Below are 18,338 nucleotides of genomic sequence, written 5' to 3' on the forward strand. Positions count from 1 at the left end.
TTTATTTTAATGTTTTTTCCTTAACATAAAAAAAATTAAAAAAACATCAAACATAAAACACTAATACACTATTGACTAATACACAATCACATATTCACATCAGCAAATTTTTTTTATTTAGATGGGTTGTTTATTAGCTTTATTCACTCAATATAAATTACGTTCTTGTAATTGTTTTTTTGTTTTGTTACTTTTGTAGTCACTTTCATATGAATCATATCTCAACTCTCCTGATTTTTCAACTTTATTATCAGCAAGACTATTGCTATCAATTATTTGATAATCCATGATTTCATATACACTAATGGATGTTACACTTTCATGAATTAAACCATAGTAGATTAGTAGTGCATTTTCATGTTAATTTTTGATGTTATAGGGTATATATTATAGCATACTAAATGACATTAAAAATAGAGAAAATAAAAAATAAAACATGGTCGATATGATTGCGGTGGCAACGCTATGGTGGGCAACATGTCGATATATCGACATGACACCCCTCCACCGACTTGGATCGCCGTGACGACGTGACAACTATGGTCCCATTACAATGAAAACACATTGGATCAAAGACCTAAGGCATACGTAACCCAACCCAATGCTTATTTCTAATAAATTAAGCCCATTTAGGTGATTTAACTGTCACATGCTCTCCCATATTTTCCATGCACACATACTGGTACTTTAACCACTGCTGGATCTCTTGTAATTTTTCACTGCTTTGTTTTTCTACTTGGCTAAATCTATTTGGGCTGAAACTTGACATGTGAGCAGGTGGCCTTGGGGTCTACTTGTCCACAAAATTCAGCCTAATCTTACATGCCACGTGGCAGGTCTTGGTGCCTGTTAAGGAGATTCCTTCTTTAACATCCCATGTAGGGAAATCAGGTCCTATTATCAGTGAGGAGAATTCTTCTAAAGACTTGCAACACACAGTGCTGTGAAATTAGGGAAATATTCATGTTTCCTCGGTTCTCAAACACCCCCATGTGATCTTAAAAAGAAAGAGGGAACTTTCACCCAAATATTGGACCATTATCACAAGCAACCCCTGTTGTAAATTGTAATGAGTGAATTTGGATGAGAACTTGTGGTGAACTTAACCCTTCTAGGATTCATTTTTAGAAAAAAAAATGGCAAACTGTTTATTGAACATAGGCAATTTGATCCCAAGGTTTGACCTTCTGGGCTAAAAAATCATCAACCATCAGAACCGGGTGTAGGACTGAAAGAAACCCACTCAGGGCTCTGATGTAGTACAAGGACTTCGATTTAACATTTAGGAAGACCCACACTTAGGCCCATATATGGGTTATTTTTAAGCCCACATTTTGCCCCTATGATGTTATTGACCAGCAGCTGGAGGAATCTTTTTATTTTTTATTTTGAGTTGGTGAGTCCCATAGGCCAGTGCGTGGGGAAGATATTCCAGTTGTGTGGCTTGCACAATATTTTTGTGGGGCCCATATGGAGGAGATTTGGTGGAGATATTAGTTTCTATTTCAGTTACTATGTATTAATTAGGTTTTAGTTACATGATTATATTTGTTTTCAGTTACTATTTTGATGTAACGAGGAATTAGATTGCAACCTAGGATAGATTCTAGTTTATTTGGTTTCCAATTTGTAAGTGGTTTCCTCCCACGCAAGAAAGCTGTTACAGCTCCCACGACTTGATAAAAAAAGAATTGTTTGGGCTTTGGCTCTAGTTGGTGTGAGAGGCAGTCGAGTGGTGAGATGCCATACTGGTCTGTCTCTGTGAGAGGCAGACTAAAGCCGTAGGTGAGAAGCCTTGGTCATATCCTTTTCCCTTTTCTTTCTTTCTTCTTCTATCCATCGATTCCTTCTATTTTCAAATTTTTTTTTTTTTTAAGTCTGAAAGCTGCTACAGAGGAGAATCAAGCACTGTTCTTGCAGTTACATTGATCTTGTTTTGTCCTTGAAAGATATTTCATCAGTGCTCCAACAGAACTTGATTTTGAAGACTCAGAGCAAGCGTGTGGCTAGTGTGTTGATGTCTTTTCTGCAGCAAAACCTCTAGTCCAAGAATCCCAGTTCTAGTTCAATTTTTGAGTGTTTTACCATCCCTAAGGGCCTCCTTTGTTTGTTATTTGAGATTCATTTAATGGCTGGAGTGCTTGTAACAGTGAGTTTCTAATTTTGAGTCGTACTTTGTAATTCCGAGTTGCCCTCTTATTTTGGTATCCAGCATTTTAGCCATAAATTTTGGCTGAGATTTTAAGGAGTTACGACAGACTAAGAGTACTGCCTTTGACGGGAAGATCAGCCCCATCCTAGTTGCAGGCTTTCTAATTCTGTTACTTGTTATTTTTCTGTTGATTGAGTTGTTAACTGTCCAGCCGATATGCCAGCAAATGCTTCTGGTTGTCTTTTTTATGGTCAGATCTCATTACAAGACCCTATTATAGGTTGGTGAGAGTCCTCAGTGTCGAAACACCTTGCTGTTAGTTTCTGTTGCTGGTCTGAATGCCTGTAACCTATCGTTGATTATATAGATTGTTCCTAGTGTGGAATTGGGACCTAGTTGTCTCGTTAGGTATTGGTTCTACAGTAGGCTTTTATTTAATGTGATTGTTAAAAGTATAAAGAGGATGTTGCTGAACTTGAGGACGTTCCTGCTAGTAATCTGCTGCCAGAGCATAGTTAAGTAGTTGATGGTGCAGTTCTCCTGGAAATCAGGTTATTAATATTTTGTAATGGGAGTGGGTTAGAATTTGAACCCTATGTTGGAGCATCTTCAGAATTTGGTGGCTGAAGAGATGAATTTGGGTTTAACTACTTGAAGAAGCTGCTAACATAGCTTTTGGGATCAGGTGGGGAGAGTGGAGGTTCTTTCTGCCAGGGAAAGTCTTTACAAAGGCTGAAAGGATGGGTAGGTTGGTTATTGATGTGATTTTGAAAGATTTGAAGCAATATTTCTAATGATTTTGGCATTTTTGAAGATATCTGGGGGTGCCTGGGTTGTGATGAACTCCTCTCTCTCTTTCCCCTAATTTTTTTAATAATTTGTGTGGCTTTGCTGGGTGGTAGTTTTTGTCACTGGCAGTGGCCTTGGGGCTGATAATCTACTTCACTGTTTTCTCTATCATTCAAGGAAATCAAATTTTAGGCCTTCTCTTGTGGGTTGGCTCTCAGGTAGTTGGGCCATGTATTTCTTATACCCTCTATTTTTCTCTTTGTTGCTTTGGGATGGTTATTGATTAGTTCCTCCGACCTCCTAAAGTTCTGTTTATCTTCTTTGGACAACTTATGGATGGACTCATGGACTGCTCGAATGAGTATCATGGGGACCTTGGTTGGGTAATAGATAACTCTGTAGATAACTCTGAAGGGAGGCTGTATGAACTTGCTTGTATAGTGGTGTCATGACATATAAGTATTGGGACTGTTACATCCCTCCTCCCATTTCTACTTTGGTGTTTATTTAACATCCCAGGGTGGCATTGGAGGCTTCTCCTCGTAGTACGTTTAGCTGTATACGCTGGCAATATAGGGACAAGGTTTACTCCTTACAGTTTATCTTCACATGCCTCCTGAGATAGAGAGAATGATAGCACTTGGGTTGCTAGGTTTAGGAAGCTTGAAGATTCTAGAATAGCTTCCTTTTATAATATTTGTCTTTATGTAATTACTGCCTTCTGTGGATTGGAGGAAAAATTTCTGCTGGGCAGGGTTGCAGTGTGTACTTATTATGATAGACAAGTTTGTGAAGAGGTGAATTGCCTATATGGTCTTGTGTTACTGCTAGGATAAGATGTCACTGTTTTTTTATATTTGGCTTCCCCTGTGCAAACCCTGTGAACCAGACCTCTTTCATTATGTTCTGTAATGCTGTTCTTTTATTTAATCTTTATTTCTATTTTTGGGTTAGGCCTTCCCACATCTGCAGTGTGGTTAGCCATTCCCACACTTTCCCCACATGGAGGTGTCCATTGGGTGTCAAACTCTATTGACATTTTGTCCATTTCATCATCGAGTCATGGGTCCACTTTTAGATTGATCTAACTTTTTGGTGTCTTGCCAAAATGTTCTTAAATTGTCTGAAAACATTAAATCTATGTGAATATCACATCATTTTTTCATGTGGCAAAACAAGCTGTCCATGTGGGAGAATCTCTCACACTAACCATACTGGAAACCTTTATCCTTATATTCTTTATGCTGAACCACTAAATGGCCCAAAGAGGCAATATTGAAATAGTAGGGGCTGTCCTCTTCCATTAGCTCAGATTTAAATGGAGGTTTTATGCATGAGGTGCAGTTGTTTATTTAGAAGGGTTGAAATGGATCCTTCCTGTTGTTGGGGGCAAGAATATACTTTTAGGTGCATCACTGAATCTCTAGAAAGGTTTTTGCATTGCATATTTTGGCATATACTCCTTGACAAACCAGTAAATTTCTGAACGTGCCTTTTCAGTGCCAAAGATGAGAAAGAGGTTGCTTTATGTATCAAGGACTTAAATTCTCCCAGCTTCCACCCGTCTATGATATCTATCTGGGTCACGGACTCTTTTGAGCGGAAGGATATGGACAGGGATTCTTTGGCTAGACTTCTCGTCAATCTTACCAAGTCTCAAGATAACTCATTAAATCAAATGCACCTCCTGAAAGGGTAAGCAACCAAATTCACTGGAGATAATTCTAAAGTCGGTTTTCGTGGGCTTGCTTGTCTTTTTCTTTTAAATTTAATATCTGACTTCTCCTTGTAATCCTGTTTGAAATGTATGATACCAGATTTGAATCAGTTCTTGCTACTTTGGAGGATGCAGTAACTGATGCTCCAAAAGCAGCAGAGTTTCTTGGCCGTATCCTTGCCAAAGTTATTGTTGAAGATGTTGCATCTTTGAGGGAGATTGGTCGGCTAATACATGAGGGTGGCGAAGAACGAGGACGTCTACTACAAATTGGTCTTGCTTCGGAAGTTTTTGGAAGCATCCTTGAGAGCATTAGATTAGAGAAAGGAGAGTCTTTGTTGAATGAGATTTGTACAAGCTCCAATCTGCGGTTGGAAGATTTTAGAACCCCTGATGCAATTGGTTAAAGGAAGAAGCTTGATGCATTTATTTAGAGTAATGTGTTGCTCATTGTACCTGGTAAAAGAAAATACATCTATAGGGCAGGGGGTACATAAAGTCGGCGCAGAAGAAGTTTCTTTGGGAGTTGGAGGTACTTTACTTTTGGCTCCTTCCAGAATCTGGGTAGCTTGCCGTTTCGTATTGTTATTATCATTATTGTTATTGTTATTATTCTTATTTCTTCAATAGTTCACTCCGGTTGCCAAGGTTCTAAATGAGCATTTTAGTGGGGTTTCATCTTATGGCTTTTCATTGTTCTAAGGTGTGTGTCTCTCTAATTGGTGATTTAGACAATGAGAATCTCTTCACAAATCCCAAATTGTATCATGCGCGTAACAGTACTCTAGTCCACCGGGTGGGTTTGTTTATCCTTCCAGTTTCTGAGTGTCTTCTTGGATAGTTATAGCGGCCCATAGGTGCGAGATGTACCTTGTGGGGGCGGGGGCCCGGCGGTCTCCTGGACATAATCCTTTCAGGCAGTGGCCGTTTAGTCCATGGTCCATTGAATGGTCGGTGCAAGGTCAGAAATTGGAACACATTGATTCCGCTCGTTCCCGAGTTGGACGATTAGAAAAACTTATTTCATCAGCTTTTCTTTGAAATGTCTTCCTAGAGAGATGGTTAGGAGGTTGCAGTTTCTAATACTTTACTGGAAACTGCTACTTATAGCCCATGCTTATTTTTCTTTGAGATGGTTAGGTTGCAGTTACTGATATGGGAGGTCAATTGATACTCAATTGGCTACTTCTCATCTTTCTTTTAGATGGTTAGCCAATTGTCCTCCCATTTCAGAAGCTGGTACTCCTCCCATATCAGAAATTGTAACATAACCATCTCTTATATGTTTTGGCATATAACTCCTTGACAAACAAGTAAAAAACCTTTCTTTGAGAACTCCCATTGCAAAATATGGTTTTGAAAATCAATAAATTTACCCAAAACAAAAAAATTTCAATAAAAAAAACCTCTACTTTGGCAAATTGGTTTCAGACAAGATGAACAACCATATTTAGGTCAGAAATAATGCAACAGCTATACAAGAGAAGAATTTTAATACGTAGGGAGGTAAATGATTGTAATCTTTCCAAAAATTTGACAGTAAATATGATGAACAACTGGGGTACTTTCTTTTCCTTTTATCATACTCTTCTCTCATGATCTCTTTCGATTTTCTGTCTAGAGGATAGCACCGTTTGCTTCTTCTCCTTTTTTTGACACCTTTACTTTTTCCTTCCCGGTTTAGTTTTCCTCCTTATTGAGTTTGGTAGGTGAACTGTTTCTCCTCCCTAGCCTTCTTCAATTTGGCCTCTGGCTCGAGTTGCTTGAGCAATCTCCATCCTCGTAACCGAAGATACTTCAGTGGTGTAGGAGGTTCATCTTCTTCCAAGATGGGTAGGCCTCTTGTTGACCATTCCGATCTACTTGGAGGGCCTCCGAAGGCTCTAAATCTTCTACGGGGTCGGTTACTGCTGTCCCTACACCCAATGTCTTCTCTCAGGGCGATCAGTCTACTCTTTTGTTCTATGGTTATATCATTGGCTTTCCGAAGCCTAATCGAGATGTTCTCTCTGATTTTCTGGCTTAGCTTTGGGAGCCTAGAGGGGCGGGATATGTTTGTAGTTATGAGAAGGGGAGTTTTTATCTGGAATTTTGTTCGGGCTAGGAACATACTAAGGTTTTAACCTTTCGCCATGGTGGTTTGATAAGAAGATGCTCCATTTGGTACCTTACTCCATCAAAGTTGACTACTATTTCAAGGAAAGAGAGTCTCTTCCACTTAGTACTCAAGTACTTTCGACGCCCCCAGTTGTTTTGAAGAAGAAGCTATCAAGCATGCCGTCTCTTTTGTAGGAAGAACCATGGAGATGCTTTTAAACCCTGTTGAGTTGGGACTTCCTCATCAAGGTACTGCTTGGGTGAAAGTCCTCTACAAGAAGACGCGTTCAGTATGCCTCTCGTCTAGAATCCGAAACTCTAAGGGTGAGGTACATATTGTTGATTTTAAGTACGAACTGTTTTCTATTTGTTCTAGATGTGGTCATTCCCTTTGCTCAAAGGGTCACCTAACCCTAGCCCCCCCCCCAAGTTTTTTTCGATAAAGTGCTCACCGCCCCTCTTATGTTGAATTTTTATAAAGCTAACTGTTTGAAGAATTTTTCTGAGGCTGGTGTCTCATCTCCATCCTTGGATTTGGGTTTTACCAACCCGCTCAATAGTGATCACACAGGAAAGCCTTCTGAACCTTTGTTGGTTTCCAATCATACTTTGGTGTTACACTGAGGATAACATCGTTATTGCTATGGATTGTGAAATTTCTGCGGCATCTCCGTCGGTCAAGCCTATCACTGATTTTATCTTTGAAGATTGTGAAGATTTCTTTCTTACCAATATGTTTATGGACTCTACTGGAGAGCCTTTCTCTTCTTTGTTTTATGCCTGTGATCAAGGAGCTGCCAAGAATTAAGTATCTCCACCTCATGCTACTGAGCTAAGTATTTCTTTTGTATCGGTGATGAATGTTGGTGCTACCCTATTGTCCAATTTAGCCAAAAACTCTGATCTTGATAGAGCTTGCGGGAGTTTTAAGTGAACCCTGATATTCATGTCCTAGATGCTCGAAGTGTTACTATCCATCAACATTTCTATTATCGGGTTTTGGTTTATGAGGAGAATTTGGAGTCATTGTTTTTTGAAGTTCTCTATTTTGGTTCAGTGACAGTTTTGGGCGCTAGTAGTAGCAAACATTTGCTCTTGGGGAACTCGAGTTAGTTTCCTTGCCTCTAGAAAAGGAAACAGGGTTCACTGACCCGTGAGGCTTCTCAGTTTTCTGAGTTTGATTCTACCCATATCTTTGTTGTTGACTTTTTATCTCATTCCTCTGATCCCAAAGGTCTTCTTTCTAGTGTCAAAGAATGGATTTTAGAGCTGTCATCTGATGAGACACAGGATCATTCCTTCTCTGCTTCACCGACAAGACAATTTGGTAAGGATGATTCACAATTACCAAACTGGATAAACCTTTCCTATTTGAGTGATTTGTTTCATAGTTATTCTGTTGTCTTTTTTGTGTTGATTTTGAGCTTCTCTTATTATTTGTTTGTTCTTAATCGTAAACTCTTACTCCAAGAGTTTGTTCCTTGGTAAGGTGCTTCCTCTTGTTTCATGCTGTTTGTTTCTTTATTGTCTCATTGTGTCTGTGGTGCTTCCATTGCTGTATGTTTTATGTTGTTCTCTCTCTTTTTTGTTATGTTGATTCTTTCTTGGAATGTGAGGGGCTTACATAGCCAATTTACTAAGAAGTGCCTTTCGGTTTTTTTTTTTTTTTTTTTGTTTGGTAAGGATAAAATTTATTCATAAGAAAAACCCATGGCTTCACTTACACACAAACTGTGAAGCCGAGAGGTGGTTGAGTGCCACAAAGTCATGTCAGAGAGAGAGACACGGCTTCCTTTGCTAGGGTATGGGCTACACCGTTAGCTTCCCTAGGAACATAAGTAAACTCACAGTAAGAAATTCTACTGGCTAAGAACAAGATGTCTTGAATAATTGGAACAACTTTGAAGGGCATAGTCGCAAGAGGCTCCTTGAGCAGACGGATAACCTCACTATTATCCGACTCAACCTGGATCTTTTGAATGTTCAGATCCACAGCCTTCATCAACCCCATACGAATAGCAAGAGCTTCCCCACTAATGATTTCTGAAAATGACGCAGGGGAGGGGAGAGCAAAAATTTGGGCACCTGTTGATGATCTACCAATCGATCCAAGGCCACGGGTACCCAGAAGAGGGCTATTAGCTACATCACAGTTGATTTTACAAACATCAGCCTGAGGAGGGCTCCATCGATGAGATTGGAGGAGGGGGGCGGAACAGGATCTTCTTGCCAAACTTCTGCAACCTTCTTTGTTACTGTCGAGAATTCAGTGAAAGCTCTTTGGGCAGCTTGGAAGACGTTCGTCAGAGTCCAATCTTTCTTTTTAAAAATCAGGTCATTTCTAGCGACCAAAGGAACCAGCACAGGAAAAAACAGTGGCTAAGAGTTTCAGCTGCAACACCTTTGCTGGGGAAGGGGGTGCTGTTCCAATGCTTTAACCAAATGTGCAATTTTGGAGCTTCAGATGTTGGAACAATGAAGGAGAGCACACTGCCAAACTAGGCTGCCTTGGCAAAGGGGTATTCTAAGAAAATATGATCACTAGTTTCAATTGCATTCCCACAACGAAGGCATGAAGGATCTATCGGCATTTGTCTTGCCGTTAAACCCTGACCGGTAGGAAGGTCCTGAGCACACCCTCTCCACAAGAGTGAGTTGATCTTCGGCCAAGTCTTACAGTTCCAAATTTTCTTCCATACCACCGAAAGGATAGACATCCATTCCTTGTAGTTTGAGTTGGAAGCTTGCTGAGATTGGTGCACATTTTTCTGGTTTATCTGAATGTAGTAGGCTGACTTCATCGAAAACCTGCCATTTTTTGCCCCTCCCAATATTTGTTTATCTTGGTGAGGAAGCAAACTCAGATTAATTTTCATAATTTCCTTTATATCTGATAGATGAAAGAGCTAGGCAAGGATATCAGTGTTCCACCTATGGTTACCTTGGTCAATCAACTCTGATACCTTTAAGAAGAGGTATCCTGGAGGCTTTGGATGTTGAATCTTAAAGTTGAAACTAGAAGGTATCCAATTATCTTCCCAAATGCTCACCATATCACTAGATCTAATGAGGAATATAATATCTGGATTTACCTTATGGGAGAGACTTAGCAAGGATCGAACTGTTGGGCCGCTCCCAATCCCACGACAGTTCCCACTTACCATCTTCATGATTCCCCATGGATCCGGTTCACCCCAGGTTCCATGGGTTCCGACATTAAAAAATGCCTAAGTTGGTTGGTTCCTTCTTTCGCATCTTCAACAGAACTATCCTCCCCTTTTGTAGCTTTCCTAGCCCTTTTGGTTTTTGCTGCCATTTTCAGAGGTTCAGTGACAGGGTAAGGGTGTTTGGCCCTGCTTGCTCGTGAGGCTCTTTGTGGCCGGGGCATTTGAGGGGTAGATAGGGTAGTACCTATAGATGTAATTTTGGGCACTGGAGGGGTAGGAAGGGCAATGAGATCTGGGTGCATATGATTTTCTTGGTGGGATGAAGAAGCTTTTTGGGTTGGTTTACGAGGATCAGGGAAAAGCGAATCAGGACCACACTCATGATATTGTAGGGTCGGTTGGGGGTTGAAATCTGTGTCTATGATTGGGTTTGTGTTGGAAATGGAGACATTTTTCAGATGGCTGAGGAGGGACATGACCATTTTCGTATGATCTAGTTTAGTTTTTAAATAGTTTTGAATGGTATCTGGTAGGGCCAGGGGGTTGCTTGGGTTGAGAATTACGTGGGAGGGGCTGCAGTTTGGGTGTTGGCTGATGATTGGGGTAGTATACAATGGGCCGGTTATATTTTGGGGTGGGGGTAAAAAGGGATTTGATAGAATGATGGGAAGGATTTCACCTGATCTTGGCATATACTTATTGTCAGCTGTCGTAGTACTGAGATCATGCGGCGTGCTCTTGAAATCACCAGACATGCTTCTGCTCTCTGGCACCCTTGCTGTACTATTGGCTTGTACGGTTGTGACACGTGGTTCTCGATTGGCAGAGCTTGTCTCTCGTGCTGATGATTGTGTTCCCACTTCATCTTCTCTTCCTCCGACGCCAACTGAGCTCTGGCCTGAGCCACCTTCATTAATGGTATGCTTTTTCTCCTGGCAAACCTGCCTGATTTCTGCTTTCTCGATAAGACGTTCATCAGGTTGTACTCCTCTGATTTCAGGGCCAAATTTGAGGATAGGGTGAGATTGGCAGTTCCTCCTTGACGAACATCCTTGAATGTTGCGATGAGTTTGCATATCTTCGAAGTAGCACACACATTTCTTTTCTTCATGGCCAAGTAATCCATAATAATAGCAATAGAGCGGCAGTCTTTCATATTTAACGTCGACCATTTGCTTCTCTCCTCTCCTTCGCTTTAGAGTTATGCATGCCTTTAGGGGTTTAGCTATCTCCATAGTTACTCTAGCTCTGAAGTACTGAACCTTTGCTCTGAATTGGATGCCAGAGATAAGCATAACGGTTTTCGGGCTACCCACTTTGGAGGAGAGACATTCCGCAAATTCCATACCTGCCAGTTCCGAAGGTATGCCATGTATCTGGACCCAGAAATCAACCTTATCAAACTTCTAGTCTTGCGCTTCACGCCATTTTTCCAGGATTAAAAGGTTACCTAAAACCATCCATGGACCGTCTTCCATCACATTCATCAGGTCAATGCTGTGTTGGAACTAGAATAGGTAGTTTCTTCCCTGCAAAGCAGAGATCTCGACATCATGGGTCAGATTCCAGGCGGCTAGAAGGCCCTCTGCGACTTCCTGCTTGCGATAGGACTTACCTTCTAGTATATGGCCTACCAAAGAAAGGTCCCAAGAATGGGAAGCACGGTCCTCAGTTTCGTCATCGACTGTAAAAGCAGAACTATCAGAATCATACTCATCTGGATCTGGGTCTGGATTGTCAAGGTTCGAGATTCTTAAGGCCAAGGTTGTGTTCCATTGAAGAAAAGAGGATAAACAGAGGCTAGGAAGAATAGGGATTAGTGGACAGAAAGGAGAGGGGAAGAAGGGGGAAAGAAAGGACGATGAGCATGGGTCACAAAATAGTTACCGGGGAGTTGATCGAAAAAAGGAAAGGCCCCGGCATAGAAACACGCATAATAGCGGAGACATAGGAACATGCACACAAGCGGAACGGTATTCTTAGGACGTAATGCCTTTCGTTACTTGTTAAGAAAACTAGACTTGATATTATATTTCTATGTGAGACTAAATGTTGGGACAAATGGTTTGTTTTAGTTATAGGCACCTGTTTCTTGTTATCAATTAGTTGCGTTCTTGAATAGTGCTGGCTCAAAAGGGTATAATGGTGGTTTGTGGGTGTTAGCTTCTCCTTTTATTGTTATCTCCAAGTGCTTTTCTCATTCCTTTTTCATTGCTTTATTTATTTTTGATGTCTATGTTGGTGATTGGTGCTTGATTTGCTTATATGCTCCTCTTCTTTACAGCCTTTAAGGGGAGTGTTGGCACTCCCTTCAAACCTTTCTTTCCTCGCTTTCCTGTATATTCATAGTTATTAGAGATTCCAATAAGGTTCTCTCGACCTCAGAGAAGTTGGGGGGTGCACCCTTTCAACCCTCCCTTGTATCCCATATCTTGGAAGAGACTATAACGAGTCTCTCCCTTGAGGAATGTAAGCTGACTGGTTTGTGTTTCACTTGGTCTAATAGGAAGAAACCCCCATACACTTGTAAAAGAATGTTTAGATAGAGTTTTTGCTTCCCTAGGTTGGTTTTCTTGCTTTCCGTTTGCCTCCCTGACCAAAACTTTTATTCTTCGTACTGCCTCTTCTAAACTTTCTTTTCAAAAACTATTTCATTTCCATAATGCTTGGATTAATCACCCTGATATTCATTCATTCGGTGTTTCCAAGTTGTCAGCCTTAGGCAATGACAATCTTATGTCTAAGCTTACCAGCCTCTGTAGGGTTCTTTTAGTTTGGAACAAAATGGTGTTTGGACATATTGATTCTCTTTGCTCTACCTACTTTAATCAATATTTAAATCTTGAAAATTCTGACCCTTTCAATGTTAATTCCGAAGACTTTCACAGGATCTCTTCACATCTCCAATGGATCTTTGATACGGAAGAATCCTTTTGGCTCCAAAAATCAATGCATCTCCATATTAGTGTTGGCGATAGAAATACTCGTTTCTATCATTTTGTAGCTAAGCAGAATCTAAATAAAAGATGATTTCATTCTATTTGATGAGGGGGTAAAGATTGATGATCCCCGTGGTGCACCTCATGAATATGCTAATTACCTTAAGATGATTTTTTCATCATCAAATCCTCTTGATCCTTCCTTTATGAAATGCTTCTTTGATCCAATTATATCTGTGGAGTCTAGTACCCATTCATGTGAATGTCCGGACTTGGAGGAGATAAAAAATGTGGTATCCAATAAAAGTGTCATCCACTGTCGAGGATTTTTGAACATCAAGGCTGTTCTTGATTTATTTTCGGACCTTTCAGGTCAAGAAATTAATTATCGAAAAAGGGATTTGTTTTTTTTTAGCAAAATGTGTCTGCTAGAGACAGACAAAATCTTTGTTCCCTTAATGGTATTAAGGAAATGTCCCCACAATTCTCTCTACTTGGGCACAACCTTTTTCACTCTAAATCTTAGGTGAAGGATTTTAGTCCCATTGTTAAAAGGGTTCAAAGTAGATTGTCTCTAAGGAAATCTAACTTCCTTTCTTATGCAGGTCGAAAGGTGCTTATTCAATCCGTCCTTGCTTCCATCCCTGCATATTTGATGTTTTACTTTGCTTTACCTCTTAAAACTTGTAGAAGTCTGGATTCTATGTGCCTCATATTCTGGAATGGGAATTAAGAGGATTCTAAGAAACTCCATTTGATTGCATGGGGCAAAATCTGTAGGCCTCTATCTAAAGGGGAGCTTGGTCTTTGTAAAGCCTATTTACACAATCAAGCCTTGCTTCTAAAGTTGGGGTGGAGAATTCTAACAGAGAACTCAGCTCTATGGGTCTAGGTTTTAAAGGCTAAATATTTTGTCCATAAATCGATCTTTCGTCCTAAGGTAATAGTGAAAAGAGGATCAAGGACTTGGAATAATATTGCTTATATGTTACTCACTCTTAAGAATATTGTCCTTCGGTCTATAGGGAATGGTTGTAACCCCCTTTTCTGGTAGGACCCATGGATACCTTCCCTCCTTGAGCATGTTATCCCTTGTGCTTTCCATGGAGATGATTATGGGTCCCTAGTCAGGGATTTTATCTTGAATGGTCATTGAAATATTTTCTTAGTGTCTTCTTTATTTACCTCATAACATTGTTCTTAACATTGTGAAAATGCCTATCTCAGATTTGGACGACCGATGGATTTGTTCTCTTTCTAAGGATGGGGTCTTTAAAACCCGTCTGGCCTCTACATTTCTTAGTTCCTTTCGATGCCCTTCTCGAGATACTCATATCTCTAAGTGGTGACATTTTCTTTGGAAACTCAAGTTACATCCCAAGTTTAAATAATTTTTAGAGTGTTTTATATGCAGGGATTCCAATTAAAGTTGTCCTCTCGAAATGGATCTCGATCGATCCCACTTGTGTCTTTTGTGGACCTTGTGTTGAGTCTAAATGACTTATTCTCCTCTCTTGCGAATTGTCAAAACGAATTTGGGTTGTAGTTCCTCTGGGGTTGAGAATTGAGTTTCTCTCCAGCTCCTCATTTGCTGCTCTCTGTATTTCATTCCTTTTTGATAAATCGATTGATAAATTTTCTCTTTCTTGATTGCTTTTTGTTTTTATTATTATTATTACTTGTTATTTTATTTGGGACTTAAGGAAAAAAGTTATTGATGGGTCGGTTAAACCTGATCCTTATCTGGTGCTTCACAAGATCTTTTGGTGGATCAATGACTTGGATGTCCACCCCTACCCTTTCTCCCACTGTACCTCCTTGTGATCTCCATGATCAAGTTATCTTCTCCCTTTGTAGTATCTTTGTTTCTTTACTTGTTCTAAAGTATCTTATCTTCATTTGCGCATGTGTTTCTAACCTAGTTCTAAACACTTCTGGTTAGGCTTCTTGCATTTTGTTAGGAGGACATTTCATTTTGGTTGGTGTAGGATTTTGAATACAGGTCAGCAACTGGATGATTAAGGTTTTAAAACTCGAAATCGGGAACGAAATTGGTCAGAGAAGATTCCTTCAGGAGTTAGGAATCGTAACTATTTTATGGTGAAAATCGAATTGGTTCAGGAATTGGGAATCGGCCCATGAATCGGTTTAATTCAAGATGATTTATAAAGAAAATGGCTAAGAATCGGCCAATCCGATTCCGATTCAGAAAGCAACTATTAGGAACGGTGGAAATCAAAATCAACAGATTTCACCGATCCGATTCCCGATTCTTAAAACCATGATGCTGATGTACATGGAATTCTTTTGGGTCTCGACCATGCTACAACAAAGGGTTGGAAGGTCCATGAAGTTTGGTGTACAAACAAGGATCTTACGGCATTTGTACCAATTTCCACTACAAAGCATGACCTTGACACCTAGTTGTCTAGTTTCTTCTTTTTTAAGGATATCTACATTGTTCACAACTTTAATCACAAATACAAACTTAATTTGGGCTCAAATTCTGAAGTCCTAAGTACTGCCCATTTTCCTCTTTTTAAATGCCAAAATCCATGAGCTGCCTCATGGGTATGGAGAAGCCTAGAAAATATAAAACCCTTATTGCAAAAATGGGATTGTTGGAGAATTGGAACATGTCAATCAATAAAAAATTTGTCACCATAAGGTGCCGAGTTTTGTGCCTAAATGCTCATTGTCATCTATAGTCAACGATCTCATTCAATTGGATAGGACTTGGAATGTTCCTTTGTTGCCATCAACATTTTAATTGGATATTGTTCCTTCAATCATGCATATCCCATCCTCTGACAAGTTGTTATGGTTGTTATCTAGATTTGGCTATCTTACCTAGGGCTGCAACAGGGTCGGGTTGGGCCGGGCTTTATAGAACCCTAGTCCAACCCTAAGTCCTCTTAACTGGGCCTAGGCCTGAACCGACCCTCACTCAGGGCCAGAAAAATCCAACCTTGATCCGCTCTTAGGGTCGGGCCGGGTTGACCCTAATTGACCCTCATCATGGAGAGGGGAAAAGAAATGCATGGACTGGAATGGGCCGGGGAGAACATTATCAATTTTACATAAATACTTATTGTCGTCATATATAATATATTATATAAAAAATGTGAGTGATGTGTAAAGTTTATAATGTATATATTATATCAATATATTTTTATAATATAACTTAAATTTGGGCCGGGTCAAGCTTAGCCCGAGGCCTCAACCCTAACCCGATCCGATTCTGACTCAGGGCCAAAAATTTCCAACCTTGACCCGCACTCAAGGCTAAATATTTCAGCTCAGGCCCTATTCGGGCTCAGGGCGGGTTCGGGCTGACAGAGCCAAACTTGCACCCCTAATCTTACCACTAAGCAGGTATATAGAGCCTTATTATTAGAAAAGGATTATTTCATGTGATTGTTTCCCTTGGTTAAAACTGTGGAAGCTCCCACGTGGTACAAAGTTTAAAGTGTTCCTATGGAAATGTTTCTTTGATGCCTTACCAACAAATAAAGCCTTCTATCTTTTCCCCATGTCGTCTCTCCTTCGGATGTTAGTGTTTAATCATGCATACCTTATGAGGAGGAGATTAGAAATCTAAGTCTCCTCTCTAGATCCTTACAAAGCTCCAAGAGTTGCTGGTTTACCAACCATTTCTATCAACATTATTGGAATACCCTTAAAAGTGATCTATGTCAATTTGTTGGAAATTTCTTCTCATTTATCTTCCTTCATTTTGGAGTTAACCATATTCTTCTTATCCCCATTCCGAAAATCGATTGTCTCCTTTATGGAGAATTTTCGTCATATGAGTCTATACAATATACTGTATAAGATTATTGCTAAAATTCGTGCCAACAGACTAAAACCCATGCATCCTCCATCATTTCCTCTTGCCAATGTGCCTTCGTTAAAGGTAGACAAATCTTTGACAATGTTATCATTGCCCAGGAAATCTTCCACATAGAAGAAGAAACGGAAGGTGGGCAATGTTGCCCTCAAATTAAATATGTCTAAAGCCTATGATAGGCTCAAGTGAGGTTTCATCCGTGCAATTTTTGAATTTCTTGGTTTCGACTAGCACTGGTGTGACTTGATCTAGAAACTCTTTGTATGCTCCTTCTACATCAGAATCAATGGTAGCGATTTCAACTCCATCGAACCTTCCAGGGGCATTCGACAAGGTTGTCCCTTAAGGTCTTTACATCTTCATCACAACTATGGAATGCAAGTCCCACCTCTTACAAGTTTATTATAAAGTGAATCTTTTTAAGGGTGTTAAGGTGTCTAGAAACACGCCTGAAATCATTCACTTGCTCTTCTCTGATGACACACTCCTTTTTTTTCACACCATAATTGAAGATGTTTCTACTATATATTAAATCTATCTTAGCCTAATTTGAGGATTTCCCTGGTCAACAAATTAATTTGGGTAAGAGAGAAACTTTTTTTAGTAGTAATACATCTGATGGTACTTAGAACTCTGTTAACCAACTCCAAATATCTTGGAATACCTCTGTCCCCCCCAAAGAATAATCTTCTTAACCGTGCCGCGGGGGGGGGGGGGGGGGAACAATTCTAACTGAATCTATTCTAACCCTAATACCCACCTATCTCATGTCATGTTTCCTTTTCCCTAAATCAGTGCGTAATCAATTGAATTCTATTACTGCCAACTTTTGGAGAGGAACTCAAAACTCTAGGAAAGATATTCAACTCATTTCTTGGTCATCCGTTTGTACTCTAAAATTTTCCGGTGAGTTGGAAATTCACAAAACCCATATTCACAACAAAGCTCTCATTCTTAAACTTGGGTGGCCATTAATTTCTCATCCTGACAACTTGTGGGCAAGAATTCTCAAATCTAATTACTTCCACTCACGCTCAATCCTTGACAAGAATGTTAGTTGGCCTAGAGGTTCTTGAATCTGGAATAACTTAAGGTCTATTATTCCTGAGGTTCAAAACATTACCTATTGGGTAGTAGGAGATGACCGCTCTATTGATATTTGAAAAAAAAATGTTTGGTTGCCCAATTTGGATGGATTTAAGATTCCCCTTTCAGTGTTGACTCATCCTTTGTATCATAAAGTCATTGATGTCATAATCAATAGAGCTTCTCTCCAGCCCCTCTCTCGATCGACTGTGTGTCTCCCTGTTTCTATCCAGCGCAATGGATAAACAATCTTCCCAATGGTTTTTTTTTTTATTCTTTTAATTTTTATCATTACATGTTATTTTATCTAGGTTGTTCGGAACAATGTGGTTCATGGATCGGCAAGGACTGATCCTTTTTTATAATGTGTAATGTATCTTGGTTGCTAAATCAGATTAGCACCTTTTCCTTCCATACAATTTTTCCAAAATAATTTAGGTTGCTGGTTTGGTTGATCTCTCCACAGAGAATGTGTAGGATTCCATCTTTAAAGTGTAATTAAAAATCTAATCATCTATACATGATCTCCAAATGTGACAAA

At 39.8% G+C, this 18,338-nt stretch overlaps 1 protein-coding gene across 4 annotated transcripts in view; it reads left to right on the forward strand.

The window, feature by feature from the left end:
- The window catches only part of LOC122671965 (eukaryotic translation initiation factor 4G-like), a 28,417-nt gene extending 23,132 nt beyond the window's left edge, over positions 1-5,285 (forward strand). For all 4 annotated transcript variants that reach the window (XM_043869462.1, XM_043869478.1, XM_043869486.1 and 1 more), the window contains 2 exons: positions 4,442-4,636; positions 4,759-5,285. In XM_043869462.1, coding sequence (XP_043725397.1) covers positions 4,442-4,636; positions 4,759-5,065 — 502 coding nt within the window. In that variant the 3' untranslated portion in view covers positions 5,066-5,285. The remainder of the gene's footprint in view (positions 1-4,441; positions 4,637-4,758) is intronic.
- Positions 5,286-18,338: the final 13,053 nt, after the last annotated feature.

Source organism: Telopea speciosissima, chromosome 1 (assembly GCF_018873765.1).
Source record: "Telopea speciosissima isolate NSW1024214 ecotype Mountain lineage chromosome 1, Tspe_v1, whole genome shotgun sequence".
NCBI classification, from domain to species: domain Eukaryota; kingdom Viridiplantae; phylum Streptophyta; class Magnoliopsida; order Proteales; family Proteaceae; genus Telopea; species Telopea speciosissima.